The sequence below is a fragment of the Hydra viridissima genome, unplaced genomic scaffold, assembly GCF_058129835.1.
Source record: "Hydra viridissima isolate aposymbiotic clone 2 unplaced genomic scaffold, HvirCarnegie_v1 scaffold_2, whole genome shotgun sequence".
Lineage (NCBI taxonomy): Eukaryota > Metazoa > Cnidaria > Hydrozoa > Anthoathecata > Hydridae > Hydra > Hydra viridissima.
The window spans coordinates 11,386,599-11,401,260 of NW_028324301.1; the positions used below are offsets into that span (position 1 = coordinate 11,386,599).

A 14,662-nucleotide genomic window follows, 5' to 3' on the forward strand; every position below is an offset into this window, starting at 1 on the left:
CTTAAATAAATATTCATTACATTTGATACGGTCACACTTCCGTGTAAAATGCTCACGATGCTTTTTAAAATCTTTATTCCGGGCCTCTATAGTTATTTCACTTAAGAGCCCAATTGGTAATGCAACTTAATCAACAACACTGGGAGCATGAACTAACATTTTGTGAATGCTCTGCGGCATATAGTACCATGGATAACATTCCATGTAAAACCTAGCTGTATGTGTACAGTATTCCCTGAATAAATCTGTGTCAAGCTTAAAACCACATGAAATACAAGTCAACATTTTTATAAGTTCAAAATTAAGTCCTGTGATTTCAGAAAACAATTGTTCATTCTGAAAGGCTCTTCTGGAGGTGTTGACATCATTAGATGTTCCTGAGCCGCTGGCCTTAGGCTTTTCGACAATTAGTCCCATCTTCTCTTGAAAAGCAAGTTGAGTTTTTTCTTTTGCATTTCAATTTGTTGCTTGTCAGCTTGTAAGCTTGATGACCATTTCTTGACTGGCAATTTGTAAGCAATGTGGATTAAGCATTCGAATGTTCGTGTCCATGCATGTAAAATTGAAATTCCATATTGTAACCCATTTTGAGTGTACAATTTCAGTAACACCAGTTATAATTAAAAAACTGGTGAAACATAGTGTTAAATAAAAAACTTTTGTTAAGTGATTTTCTACATATATATATACATTAGGGATATGACAATTTTTAAAGACCCTATCCCCATGTTATTTTTTGTGGAGTTTTAATGCAAAGATCAAGAAAAATCCAATGGCAAGTGTCAACATTAAAAAAATGTCACCCCCCTTATTCAAATTTATAAAAATATATACAATTATACATTGTACAAAATGGTTTTTTTTAATCAGAAATACAAACATACAGGTTTTAGTGTTCATTTGTCAAAAGAAATTTAATGTTAATTTTTTCAATGCTTTTGCACAATGGAAATAAATCCTGCAGAACTTTAATTGCACGTTCAGCACAAATGTTTGACCTTTGAGTTGGGATTGGAGTCGGCTCAACCGACCAAAAAGTCCTTAAAGTCTTTATTGCCTTTGAGTGTACTTTGCAAACGGCTGCCAAATTATTGTAGTTATCCTGATTATAAACCTGACCAGAAAACCAAATGTCACTCCACGTGCCACTAATAAAGTCACATGATGACTGATCTTCGGCTGACTGTCGAAATTCTGGAAGTAAAATATAAGCTAGCAAAGCATAGATTGCTCGGCTATTCCATCTTGCATTGCTTATATTTAGCAAAGTTCTGAAAGTTCTGAGGTTGTTGCTGCTTCAAAATAATCATTCATCACATGTTTTAGTAATGTATCAAGAACATGATGCTGGCATCCAATATAAAGAGGTTTGTCTAATCCAAGCTTAAAAAAATGCTTCTGTAGTAGTGTGACTGCCCTGGGCCGTACCAAGGGCGGGGCCGGGCCGCGGCCTGAGGCGCCAAAATTAGGAGGGCGCAAATTTTAATAAATTAAAAAAATAATAATCAGTTTATGAAACAAATTTCACGGCGTCGCTGCTGTTGATAAGAAAATTAATTAAAATTCCGCCTCTTGACACAAACTCCTAAATATTTTTTTTTTTTTTTTTTTTCTGCCATATAAATTTATTAAAGTCGTAAACCATAATATAAATACAAACAGCAGGGGCAAGAAGAAAACATAATTGGTCTTATCACCAAGCCCCTAGATCTATTGGGGCTTTGGTAATTGGAGACACTAATCTCTTCTCCTGATTTTAGTATAGGTATTACCCTCGCAACTTTAAGTTTGTCGGGAAAGATTCCTTGGTTTAAAGAGAGCGTAAAAATATGCAAAAGAGGAATTTTTAAATAAGGCATTGATTTAATTACTACATTACTGCTTACATCATCAACTCCATTACCTTTATTTGGTTTAAGTAAGTACACGGCATCAAGCAATTTTGTTTCTGTTAGCATTTTATTAGCCATTGTATTATTATTAGAGATTAGTTATGATATTAGGTATGGACCTGTGCTAACAAATGCATGGTTAAACGAATTAGCAATTATTGCGTCGTTAGTAATTTCACGGTTATTTATAATTAGTTTTTTTGGTAAACGACTAATATTCATATCTTTTTTACCTACAATATCTTTTATTATGTTCCAAGTTTTTTGTATATTATTTTTGTATTTTAGTAATTGGCTACTATAGTAAAACTTTTTTGAGCGCTCTACAATTGTCACAAAAAGACGGTTATAGTTTTTATAGTTTGTTTCATTTTTAAAAGTTCTTTTTTTTAATGAACTTCTCATACAATCGTTGCTTTTTTTTCGAAGATTTTATGATTCCGGGTGTTATCGAAGATTTTATGATTCCGGTTGTTATCCAGGGATTTTATGATTCCGGTTGTTATCCAGGGATTTTGTTGAGTTTTTGTTTTAATAAATTTAGTTGTTATTGGGAATGCTTTATTATAGTGACATTCAAATATATGATAAAATTTATCATAAGCTTCATTAATATTTTTTGTTTTCAAAACAGGTTCCCAGTTTGTTGTTGATAAAAGGCTAATAAAAGTCGCAAGAGAAGCGTCTTTAGTTACTCGTTTTTTAGTTTTTACTTTTTTAGGAAGTTGATTTAGCGATTTTTGTGCTGTTATAAAAACCGGAAAATGATCAGATATGTCTTTGATAAATATTGTTGTTTTAATTTTTATGTTTTTATTAATTATAAATTGATCAATTAAAGTAGCAGTATTTTTTGTAATTCGAGTAGGTTTATTTATAGTTGGAATAAATCCATTTTAAAACATAATATCAAAAGAGTTCTGACGTCTTTGTTTTTGTTGTATTCAAGCAAATCTAAATTCAGATCGCCTACAAAGTAAACGCATTTTTCCACTTAATTCTTCGCTTATAATTAAGCTTTCAATTTGTTATATTAAAATACTAAAGCTCATTTACTGAACAAAAGAGCGTCCTTTAACACTAACATACCTTTGATAACTTTTGAACATTATGATTTTATCATGAATCGAACCAAAAAATTATCTGGTGCTGATTTTAAGAAGAAAAGAAAACAGCGCCAAGAAAGTGACAAGAAACTACGAAACTGTTTCAAAAAGTGGTTGGTAATTAACTCAGTGGAAAAGCAAATTATTTCGGAGGATACTTTTATTGAAGTTAATGACAATTCAGCAGATCCTATAATTGACTTAAGTTCAGATCATCATTTAGAATTAATTGAAGAGGAGATTTTTATCAGCCAAAGTCAAGAAGAATTTTGCACAACTGATTCAGAACCAACAAGGGAAGATTGAAATTCCAAGCTTTCAGGCCCCCAGCTTTCAGCCCCCCCCCCCCCCCAGCTGAAATGGACGAGGATGAACTTCATTCAGAAATCTCGGAAATTCCAGTGGCCTCGGAAGAAAATTTTCAACACAGGGATCCAGCAACATGGCCTAAAATAACGGACAAAATAAGATGCTTTTTGATTGAGCATGGGGCAGAGCAAGACAGAAGAAAGTTTTTCCCAAACATGCTGTGTGATTTTGACAACAGAATGCGACACTTCAGCTCAAAATGGTATGAAAAAATTCATCCCAATGGTGAAAAGTTTGTTCGCACTTGGCTGCAGTACAGCAACAAAAAAGATTTTTTATTTTGTTTTTGCTGTTTGTTCTTTTCAACAACAAAAACCAACAATTTCTCAGAAATTTCCAAAGGTTTTTGTGACTGGAAAAAACTAAACCCAAGAATTCCTGAGCATGAAAACAGCAATGAACACCAAAGATGCTATTCTGATTGGAAAACTCTCGAAAAAAACTTAAGGAAGGAAAGACCCTGGATTCTGATCTGCAGAGAGTTATCAGTGGAGAGATAAAAAAGTGGAGAGACATCTTGAAAGTGATTGTTGATGCAATTTTGTTCTGTGCAAAGAACAATCTTGCCCTTCGGGGAACAACAGAAGACATCGGTCAACAAAACAGTGGCATTTTTCTGAGCTTAATTGAGTTGATTAGCTATTATTATCCTTTAGTGACTGAACACATTGTGTCCGTTAAAGCAAAAAAAACCACAACATCCTACTTTTCTCCTCGAATTCAAAATGAGCTGATTGAGTTACTTGGGCAGAAAGTCAGGAACGAAATTTTGTCAAACATCAAAGAAGCTAAATACTACTCTGTTCTGTTTGACTGCACTCCAGACGCCTCCCCAAAGAACAGATGGCTCAGATCATCAGGTATGTCCACATTAGTGATGAAACCTGCACAATTAAGGAAAGCTTTGTGGACTTCATTGAATCTCACTAAAAAACCGGAAAAGGTCTTGCAACAGAGATAACTGAAAAATTGGAGAAGGATAGTCTAAACATTTCCGATTGTCGGGGCCAAGGCTATGATAATGGATCCAATATGTCTGGAAAATACAATGGCGTCAAAGCTCACATCTATTCTCTTAATGAGTCAGCAAGATTTGTTCCATGTGCAGCTCACACTTTAAATCTTGTTGGTGTTCATGCTGCTGAGGCTTCCCCACTTATGATTACGTTTTTTGGAAAGGTTCAAGCCATCTATAACATTTTTTCAAGCTCCACGTCAAGATGGGAAAAACTGATGAAAACGTTGACCATTTCATTAAAGGGAAACAGTGACACAAGATGGTCTGCCAAAAAAGAAGCAATCACACCATTGCACAGACAAATCAAAGACGTTCTTCAAGTTTAGGAATCCATTATCCGCAATCCCATAACAAATGCTGTCACAGTTAGCAGTGCAAAAGAACTTCTCATTCAAATTGATTTCAGTTTTTTGTGTTTGTTGGATTTCAGGAGTCAAATTCTTTCTCTAATTGATCGGGAAAACAAACTGCTTCAGCCAAAAACCATTTCAATTGACATTGCTGTAAAAAAAATGAAAGAATTGAAGGCTTCCATTCAGAATCTTCGAGATGTTGGGGTGGACAACATTATCAAAGATGCCACAAAAAAAGCTAACCAGAGCGGAATTGATGATGGCTTTCCAATCAAGAGGAAGCGCAAAGTGAAGCGGATGGCACTTTATGAAGCTGAAGATGACTCTCACCTTCTCACAGCAGAAACAGAATTCGGATCTCAGTGCAACCTTGTGTTTGACAGCATTATTACACAAATTAAGTGGCGGTTTGAGGCTATGTCTGCTGTATCCTCTGATTTTGACTTCCTCAGTGGGTATTCACTCTCTAAAAGTTCAGTGGATAAACTCAAGAAAAAAGCTGCAAATTTATCTCAAATTTACAAGGCAGATTTAGATTCTTCCGATTTCCAGTCAGAAATGGCAAGCTTTAAATATCAAGCTGCCGCAATGATGGACAAATTTGAAAAATCTTCCCCGATCGACATTTTGCAGTTCATTCATAAATATTCTTTGACCGATGCTTATCCCAACACGGCAATTGCTATTCGCATCTTCCTCACCATACCAGTCACAGTTGCTACGTGTGAGAAAAGTTTCAGTAAACTTAAGCTCATAAAAAACTATATGAGGTCAAAAATGGGCCAAGAACGTTTGTCTAGTTTGGCTATAATTTCAATTGAAAATGAAGTGGCAAACAACATTAATTTTGATGATGTCATTAGTGAATTTGCCTCAAGAAAAACCAGAAAAGTGACATTAAACTAAAGTTTGTGCAACCTTAATGACAAATTTTACTTATAACTTGATGTGATAAATTTTGTGATCAATAAATCATTTTTTTCGTTGAATTTTCTCCTTTTTTTTTTGGGGGGGGAGGGGAGGAAGGGCGCAATTTTCTTTTTTTGCCCGAAGCACAAAATTGGCTCGGTACGGCCCTGTGACTGCCCCAACAGATTTTCCTGTATTTGCAGAGGTTGTATCAGAAATTATTAACTTAATTGCAGGCCATAGCTTATATTCATCAAGCACAGTTTTTATTCCATTGAATATTGTTTCATCTTTTCCATTGATCAGTGCAAGAACTGCTAGTTTAACTTCTCTATTTTCATTTTTTAGAACTACAACCTGGTACTCTGTATTCTTTATGTGCTTCCCATCAAAGTGCCGTCTCCAGTTTTCGTTTCTTAGAGTTTCAATAAAATGTTCTTTTAATTTTTCTCTTGCTTTCATTGTAGCTTTGTAAACACCACTTTGACTTGGAGTTGGAATAGAAATTCCATCTTTTGCAAGAGTTTTGCAGACTGTGTGTGCCTTTCTTGAACTAAGTTTTGCTTTTGTCACCAAATTTATTGCATAATCAGTTTTTTGTCTTTTACATGTTGTTGGAGCCTCTGAATCTTGAGAACCACTGTCAGAATCTTGTTTTTCTTCTTCAGTGCTAAAATGTTCTTCATCTTCACTGCTGAAATCATCCTTAGTATCTTGAATGACTTTTTGCTTAATCAACTTTAGTTTTCTAGGATGAACTCCTTGTGTATCTTCAATTGTGGTGCAGTAGCCAGCTCTACCATTTGTTGACATCTGAAGATTATAGAAGGCTTTATCTTCCTGGCTAAACCATTCTCCATCAGTTACGTTGAACAAGTTGGTAAAGTCTTGTGTTCCTGGTTTTCTGCCGTCTTTTTCATATTTGTTTAGTACATTCTCAATTTTTCTTTCCACTGTAGATTTGCCTTTTTGAATTGGAAGATTCAGTTTTTTCCATAAGATTTTTACTTCTTTGACCACTATCACAACTCTCTCCTGTCTACTTTTCACATTTGCAGCCAAGCACTTAAATCTGTCCAGGATATGCTGTTCTGTTGGCATTTTGTTCATTTGATCAAGACTGTCAACAATCTTTGCATACTTTCTTGAATTCTTGGCTGTTTCAAACCTCACCAAATTTGATTCCCATAGTTTCTTATTCAAATCTGAAGGAAAACTATTTTTAGACATCTTGACTATAGTCTTGTCGAATTATAATTTGAGTGTAAATTTAATTATCTACAAAAAAACAAATCTTATGAGTTTAGGTTATCAAAAGAAATTTATAAAATATCAAAAGTCAGGTGATGATAACAAATGAAATATATAATATGAAAGATTATGTAATAAGAATGCATACATTTAGCAAAATCACACCAGCAATAAACTGAAGCTGTGATACCTTAAACTGTACTGTATCTAACAATAGATACACTATGAGTCATCAAAAAACATGCCACTGAACTTATTGCAATAACTTTGTGATACGATTCATTGTGAACCGATTTTAAAAATTTATTCAGCGATTATTCACAACTAAATTATCTACTAAACGACATCAAAATTTCCACCAAAGTGCCATTGCTCACTATGCACGTGCACTCCAAACTTCAACAACACAAAATTGTCTCATTTCTTTACCAAAAAGTGAAATTACTGAAATGCAAATGTTAAGCTAAAAACATCCAAAAGTTTAAATACTATTAGTTGTTTACTAAAAATGGTGTCTTCTTCAAGTAGAGAACAAGAACAATACTTGACTAATATAAAATATTACTTTTTAAATTCTTTTTTATTGTCTCAACCTAGAATTTTTAAACTAATTTTAACTTCTATATAAGAAATCAGACAATTTTTCTGTTGTTGAAGTTTGGAGTGTTCGTGTACAGTCAGTTTTTAGAATTGGGTCGCCATTAGACGAATGTTTTTCTGCAATTCAATTCTTAAAAAAACCTGAAACTTTGTTAGGCATCAGACCAAATTTGACAAAGTTATGGTAGAAAGTTCAGTGGCATGTTTTTTTATGACTCATAGTGTAGATGGGAGAAAACAGTTTTCAGCTTAGGGGGTGAACTTTTTAACACTTTCAAATAGTATTTCCAGTTTTAAAATGTAATTTCTCCACTCATAGTGGCATGGGAAACCAAAAATTGCCAAAAAAATTTTTTAGTCATACCTCTAATATATATATATATATATATATATATATATATATATATATATATATATATATATATATATATATATATATATATATATATATATATGTATATATATATATATATGTATGTATGTATATATATATATATATATATATATATATATATATATATATATATATATATATATATATATTAGGGTGGTTCAAAAATAGGTCATTGTAAAATTTCAACTGGAGTGGAAGCTTATAAGGTGCCCAGATATTGGTTTTATATATAAATTTTTTTTTTTTTTTTTTTCGTTCATGTTCAAGGGTGGCCCACGGGCCCTAAACCTTTTAATTTTGATGATTTTTATCCATTTTTCAGAAATTTCAACGCCCGTGGGCCACCCTAAAACAATGGGGAAAAAAAAAATCATCAGTAAACTCAGAATGAGTAATAGAAACAAATAAAAATGCACTCTTAATAAAATTTTTTATGTAAAAATTCTGAATGAACCTGAAAAAATTAGGAAAACCGAATATTTTGCTTTTTCAATTATTTTCTTTTGTAATTTCAATCATTTTCTTATGATGACATTTTTATCATTTTTTACAGTTAAACCATCAAAAGTTAAATATCATACCACAAAATTGCATTTTATATATAAATTTGAGAAAATATTTCCTACATAAATATGTAAAACTTATCTACATATATGACAAACGGGCGCTACTCACACTTTGTCTCCTCTCCCCCCCCCCCCCCCCCCCCCCCATTGATTCAGGGACTGGAGAACAGCATTTCATTGCTATTTATGATCTTCTAGAGAATTGTGGTCTCACTAACCAAGTACAATGTATCTGTTTTGATACCACCATGGCCCACTGTGCAATGGGGTTTTTTAAATGGATGCAATTTCACAGGAAATTCTTACAAATGCATGTGTTTTTTTTTTTTTATAGTTGAACTTTTTCGATATAAATTCAATAAATCACTTTTTCATACCGCAATGTTTCGAATGTAATAAAAAAAAAAAAAAAAAATACAAATGTTCTAGTCTGGAACCCAATCTTAAACTTCAATTGTCTAAAACAATTTTCCCGTAAACTTTGTTTTATCTGGTGAAAATTGAAATCGTAAACCAAAAAACACAAAAATCGAATTTCTAATTGGATTGTTTAATATCGGTAGATTATTCTTATAAATTATTTTAAGATAGCATTGTTTATTTTGAAACCTTTAAAAAAAAATCTAATTAAACACAGTTGTTAAGGCCTGCAGAAGAAAGTTGCAGAAAAATGCTTTAATGCTGCCCATACCTTTTGCTTTTTTGTTTTTAGACAAAAAAATTTTTTTTAAACATTTTTATTAGCTTGAGTTGGGCAGTTGCTTGATTAATTATGCTGAATTATAAAACTTGAATTAAAGAATTTTTCTTTAAGAAAACCGATTTTGTTGCTATTAAGGTTTTTCGTCAACGACATTCTGCACATAATATTACGGCCAAAACATTCTGCCTATGACGATTCGGCCATGGCATTGATATATTTTATTGTATATCACAAAACCTTGCAATTTTTGTTAAATATACCCAGCAAGCACACAACGTTGAAACAACGTTGAAATAACGTTGATCAACGTCGATCAACGCTATTTCAATGTTGTTTCAACGTTGTGTGCTTGCTGGGTAGTTTGTTTTTATTGGAGCATATATATAAATATATAAATATATATATATATATGTATGTATGTATGTATGTATGTATGTATGTATGTATGTATGTATGTATGTATGTATGTATGTATGTATGTATGTATGTATGTATGTATGTATGTATGTATGTATGTATGTATGTATGTATGTATGTATGTATGTATGTATGTATGTATGTATGTATGTATGTATGTATGTATGTATGTATGTATGTATGTATGTATGTATGTATGTATGTATGTATGTATGTATGTATGTATGTATGTATGTATGTATGTATGTATGTATGTATGTATGTATGTATGTATGTATGTATGTATGTATGTATGTATGTATGTATGTATGTATGTATGTATGTATGTATGTATGTATGTATGTATGTATGTATGTATGTATGTATGTATGTATGTATGTATGTATGTATGTATGTATGTATGTATGTATGTATGTATGTATGTATGTATGTATGTATGTATGTATGTATGTATTACATTTGACGTTTGCAAAGTCAGCATTAACATAAAAAACATTTACATGAAATTACATTATTTTTCAATACAATAAGTAAAAAGTATATAAAAAAAAAAAAAATACAATAAGATACAAAAGTAACTTTTGCATTCACCATTAACTCGCCATTAGATTTGTCAGTTTATTTGTTATTTTGCTGAACTCATGATTACACGTCTTATTATTTATCGTTCCTAACTTTAAAAATGTTATGCAGAACACTTGTTATATTTTATGCAATAATGAAAATTAAAAGCCCTGTTGGCCTATATGTTTACACGGCTATGGGGCTAGGCCTTTGATATGTAAAACCAAATGATTTAAAACTATGATATCTTTATATTACTTCTTGCAACTTTTTCGTCAAGTCACTTTATATTTTTGTACATCTGGTAAAAGCATCTCTTCTTTTTTTCATAAGCTGCTAATCAATAAAGAGTCATATTACAAATAACTTTCAATAAATCAAGTTGAATCTTTTCAGCTTGTGGACGACCACTGCTTAGTCGGTGACGGAAAGTCTTTATAACTGCTTCTTATCATTCAATCTTTTTTTTCCGTAAGATCATTGTCTAGTTCAATTTTTCACTTCTTTTTTACTTAAGCTCTATTTCTTTGGTAGATGTTAACTCTTCGTATTCAAAACTTCTCTTCATTAAACCAATAAAATCTTCCTTTTTCAAATTAACCTCTAGTTTCAATGAATTTTTTTTTGATTCTTGAGGATTTTTTTCTCGCTGTAAAGATTGCAAAGCCGAATCTTTAGTCCTTAATGTGATTATTAAAGATTCTTCGGCTAAATTAACTTCGAGAGGCTCTACAACCAATGGAGCATTTGATTAAGAGCAGTCAACTGGATTTGATTTGTTATTTTTGACATAAGAAATGCTGATGTTTTTGAAGCTGAAGAATATGATTTAATAAATTGCCTTTGATTTTAATTGCTTTGGAAAAATATTTAATAACCTTTTAAAGAAGACTTAGGTCGTTTTTTTTTTTTTTCATCCTGTATAGAATTTCTTGTTAATATACGTGCTTCCACCATGGATGATCATACTCTTTAACATATCCATTAAATAACTCTTTTTACTAATTTTTTATCAACAAACAACAATGAGTAGAAGATTCCGAGCCGAAGATTTTAAGTAACTGATGTTTAAAGTCAAGCAAAACATTTGAAGATTTACCTTTTGCTCCGAATTCAAATTTCTTTTTTAAATTTTTGCTTACAAGTTTTCATGTTTTGAAATAGGGTAGGCTGGTGCTAGTTGTGCAATTTTTACTAAATCTACCAGACCTCTTAAATATTGCATCCTATTTACTTAATTCGTTATTAGATCCGTAACTTAACCTGCTCTAAATTTAATATGAAAAAAAAAACTTTTCCCAATTTGCTTCAGAAGATATTGCTATTAAACAAACTGGCTGCAAAAACCTGTCCTGCGGGGTAAGTTAAGCAATAAGCAAAAATAGTTACAGTTATACGGAATTTAAATAAATATTCAATAAAACTACTGAATAACTGAATAATAAATGAATTATTTCTATTGGCATTTCCAAGTTTTCCTGACTTTTTAAAAATTGAGCTTTTAAAAGTTTTTCTGTGACTACAATGATCCTTTAATAGCAAGCAAAAAGTAACAAACAAAGAATTGTGCTCATGAAATTAATAAACTCGTGAAGTTAATTTGTAAACAAACTTATTTCATAAACTCTCAAGTTTTAATGACTAACTAGGGAAAAATAAAACTAAACATATAGAGAAAAACTTACATCAACGTAAAAAGCATTAATCGTGATTTTCGAAGCCTCGATAAAGCATTAAATAAAAAAACTTCTGTAATTGTCGTAAAAATGTTTTCTTTTGTAGTATTTTGTGTTAATTCTGTCCTACCAAAGCCCTGATAACTAGCCCCGACAACTAGCCCCGACAACTAGGCTCTGACAAAAATGGGTAAAACAAACGTTAAGTTATAGAAAGAATCGAAGACTTTATACTGCTAGATATAATTAAAAGTAAAATAAATGAATAAAGATTAAAGTTTTATAACAATTTCAAGAGAAAAATAACTAAATTTTTTTTTTATTCTTATTATCAAAGTAAGCAAAGTGCCCCATCTAATTGGATTGCTACCCTAAAACTAATTACTGACAATTATGTTACCCTCCCAACTATCGATCTTTCTTAGATTAGATATTTTGTTACCAGATGCATAGTTTTTGAAATACTTCAGTTGCCCAACTTGCCCTATATGCTCAACGTGCCTCGCCCTACCCTAATACAAAGCTGTTACTTTTACAACAAAATATTATGGAATTTTATTATTCATAGTTTCACTGCATCTTGTTTTTTGAACGACTGAGATTGTTGCTCTCTCAATTTTTTTTTTTTTTAAAAAAAAGCAAGACGGAGATGATACAATCATAAAAAAAAAACTCTTTTGCGATTTGTGTCAACTATTTTTTTTCCATAGCTTTTTACAATAATTTACAAATCTAAGAGTTGGTGCGTCGCAAAATTAATACCTCTCCTCCAGTAGCAAATCTCACAATAACAAAAACCCTTCCCCCCTCCTTGGCGCGTGACTTAATTTATGGACGACCCCTAAGACAAAAAAAGATCGATATGTCGCGTAAAAATTTATAAACTTCTCATGAAGTCCCCCAATAGTATTTACTACTACGACTCAATCTCAGAAAATGGATATTTGTGGGAATGGATCTTGTGAATGTGAGAATGGATCTTGTGAACAATTGTTAATTGCTTATCTTACAATAAAAAGTTTTCTCTATTTCATTTTTTTCATCACTATTTCGATTTTATTTCCTGAAAACCTTAGAGAGTAAGTGATCATTTTAGAGATGTATGTAAATCTTAGAGATTTAAGTGATGCATGGCTCGAGAAATGTTAGTTATTTATTCATTAAGTGTAAAATTTAGTGAAATAATTCTATTTTTTTTGTAAAAATATAAAGAGAGAAATTTTCTCAAAACCCGGATACGTGGTGACAAATTTATGATATTTAAAATCGGCATAAAAAGTTAAAAAAGATTCAATTAAAGGAGGTAAAATAAAGTGAATTTTTGTTGACATGAATAATTATTCGAATAGTTAGACAAATAATTGGACGAATAATTATACGAATAATTAGACGAATAATCACCATGTGAATTTTAGGCGGTTAAATTGTAAAGTTCATTTAATATCGTTAAATTTGTCTTGTTTTTCTGTTTTCATTAATGTTTAATTTAAATTAATGTACTATTCGAATCGTTTCCGAAACAAAGGCTAACTTTTATTAATCGATTTGCCTTTTGTTTTTACATTTTGTTAAGTGCAGTTATTATATAATGACGATAGCTAGTGGAGTGTTATTATATAGTGACGGTAACTTGTGGAGGGTGGTATTATAAAATATACAAAGATAACTAGAATTTTATAGGCTTCTAATATTTATAGGTTACAAAGGAATTGTACTGAATTCTTTATTTGTGTTTTTGCAAAAAAGAATACAAAACTATCGAACCGGAATAATATTTTCACACATATCGATATGCAGCAATAAAATACATTCATAATGAGTATGATAGATATTAAAGAATAAGAGAATTCTAAATTACATGTCTACTTCACATTAAGAATGTAATACAGGGTGACCAGACCAAGTGTAGAAAATTTTTTAAAGTTAGTTATTTAACTTTTATAGAATTTCTATTTCTATTTTTTTGTTATAATAAATAAAACTTCAAATTCATGTTTAATATTTTTATACCTTTCACAGATCAAATTTAAAAAAATAACTCACCATGGAAAGAATAAGTTCATCAATTTCTAAACTATTTCAAACTGGAAATAGCCAGTGAGGTTTTTAATATTTTAAAGCCTCGCGGTCGCCGATCTGGTACCTATAAAATCTTAAAATGTTCCAGAGAAACTGGATCTACTCTTCTGAAGGTAAATCCCGGATCGAAAAACCAGAACAACCAGCCTTATCAAAAACACTCGAGAAAAAGTTAGGAGAAATCAAAGAGAAGCATAAGAAAATTGGCAGTTGTAACCCCAACAGGCTAAAAAAACACCTCTTCTCCTTATTGAAGAAGGGTAAAAATAAACCAACATTTTACTTGAAATTGTTAAAGAGCAATTGATTCCTTGGATAAATAGAACACTGGCATCACTCTACAACAAGACAGATGATTGTTGATTCAAGATTGTTGCAATGACAATATGGTAGGATTCTGGGCAAACAGTTTATGGCCTCCCTCTTCACCAGATTTAAATCCAAATGATTTTGATATTTGGGGTATTTTGGAAAGCAATCTATGTTCATTCTCTCACCAAAGTGTAACATCACTGAAAGCTAAATAAAGGGACAAAATTCACCAGAAACCATCAGTGTTTTATGTAATCAGGCTAGTAAGGGATTAAGGGGAGTGGTAAAAAGCTAATGGAGGTTACAAAAATAATTTATATTTGTATAGCTATGTACTTAACTATGCAAAAAATTAAAACATGTTTCTTTATTTTTGTGAAGTTAATTAGACAAAAATTTGTCTACACTTGGTCTAACGACCCTGTAGAAAAAACATCACAGACATCAAGTATT

At 31.4% G+C, this 14,662-nt stretch overlaps 1 protein-coding gene and 1 pseudogene across 1 annotated transcript; one reads left to right on the forward strand and one right to left on the reverse strand.

The window, feature by feature from the left end:
• Positions 1-130: 130 nt before the first annotated feature.
• Positions 131-605, reverse strand: LOC149891906 (uncharacterized; annotated as a pseudogene).
• Positions 606-4,897: 4,292 nt separating this feature from the next.
• LOC149891907 (uncharacterized) lies at positions 4,898-5,644 on the forward strand. The gene has a single exon (XM_090078026.1). It carries the CDS (start codon positions 4,898-4,900, stop codon positions 5,642-5,644), a length of 747 nt encoding a protein of 248 aa, XP_089934152.1.
• The last annotated feature ends 9,018 nt before the right edge of the window (positions 5,645-14,662 follow it).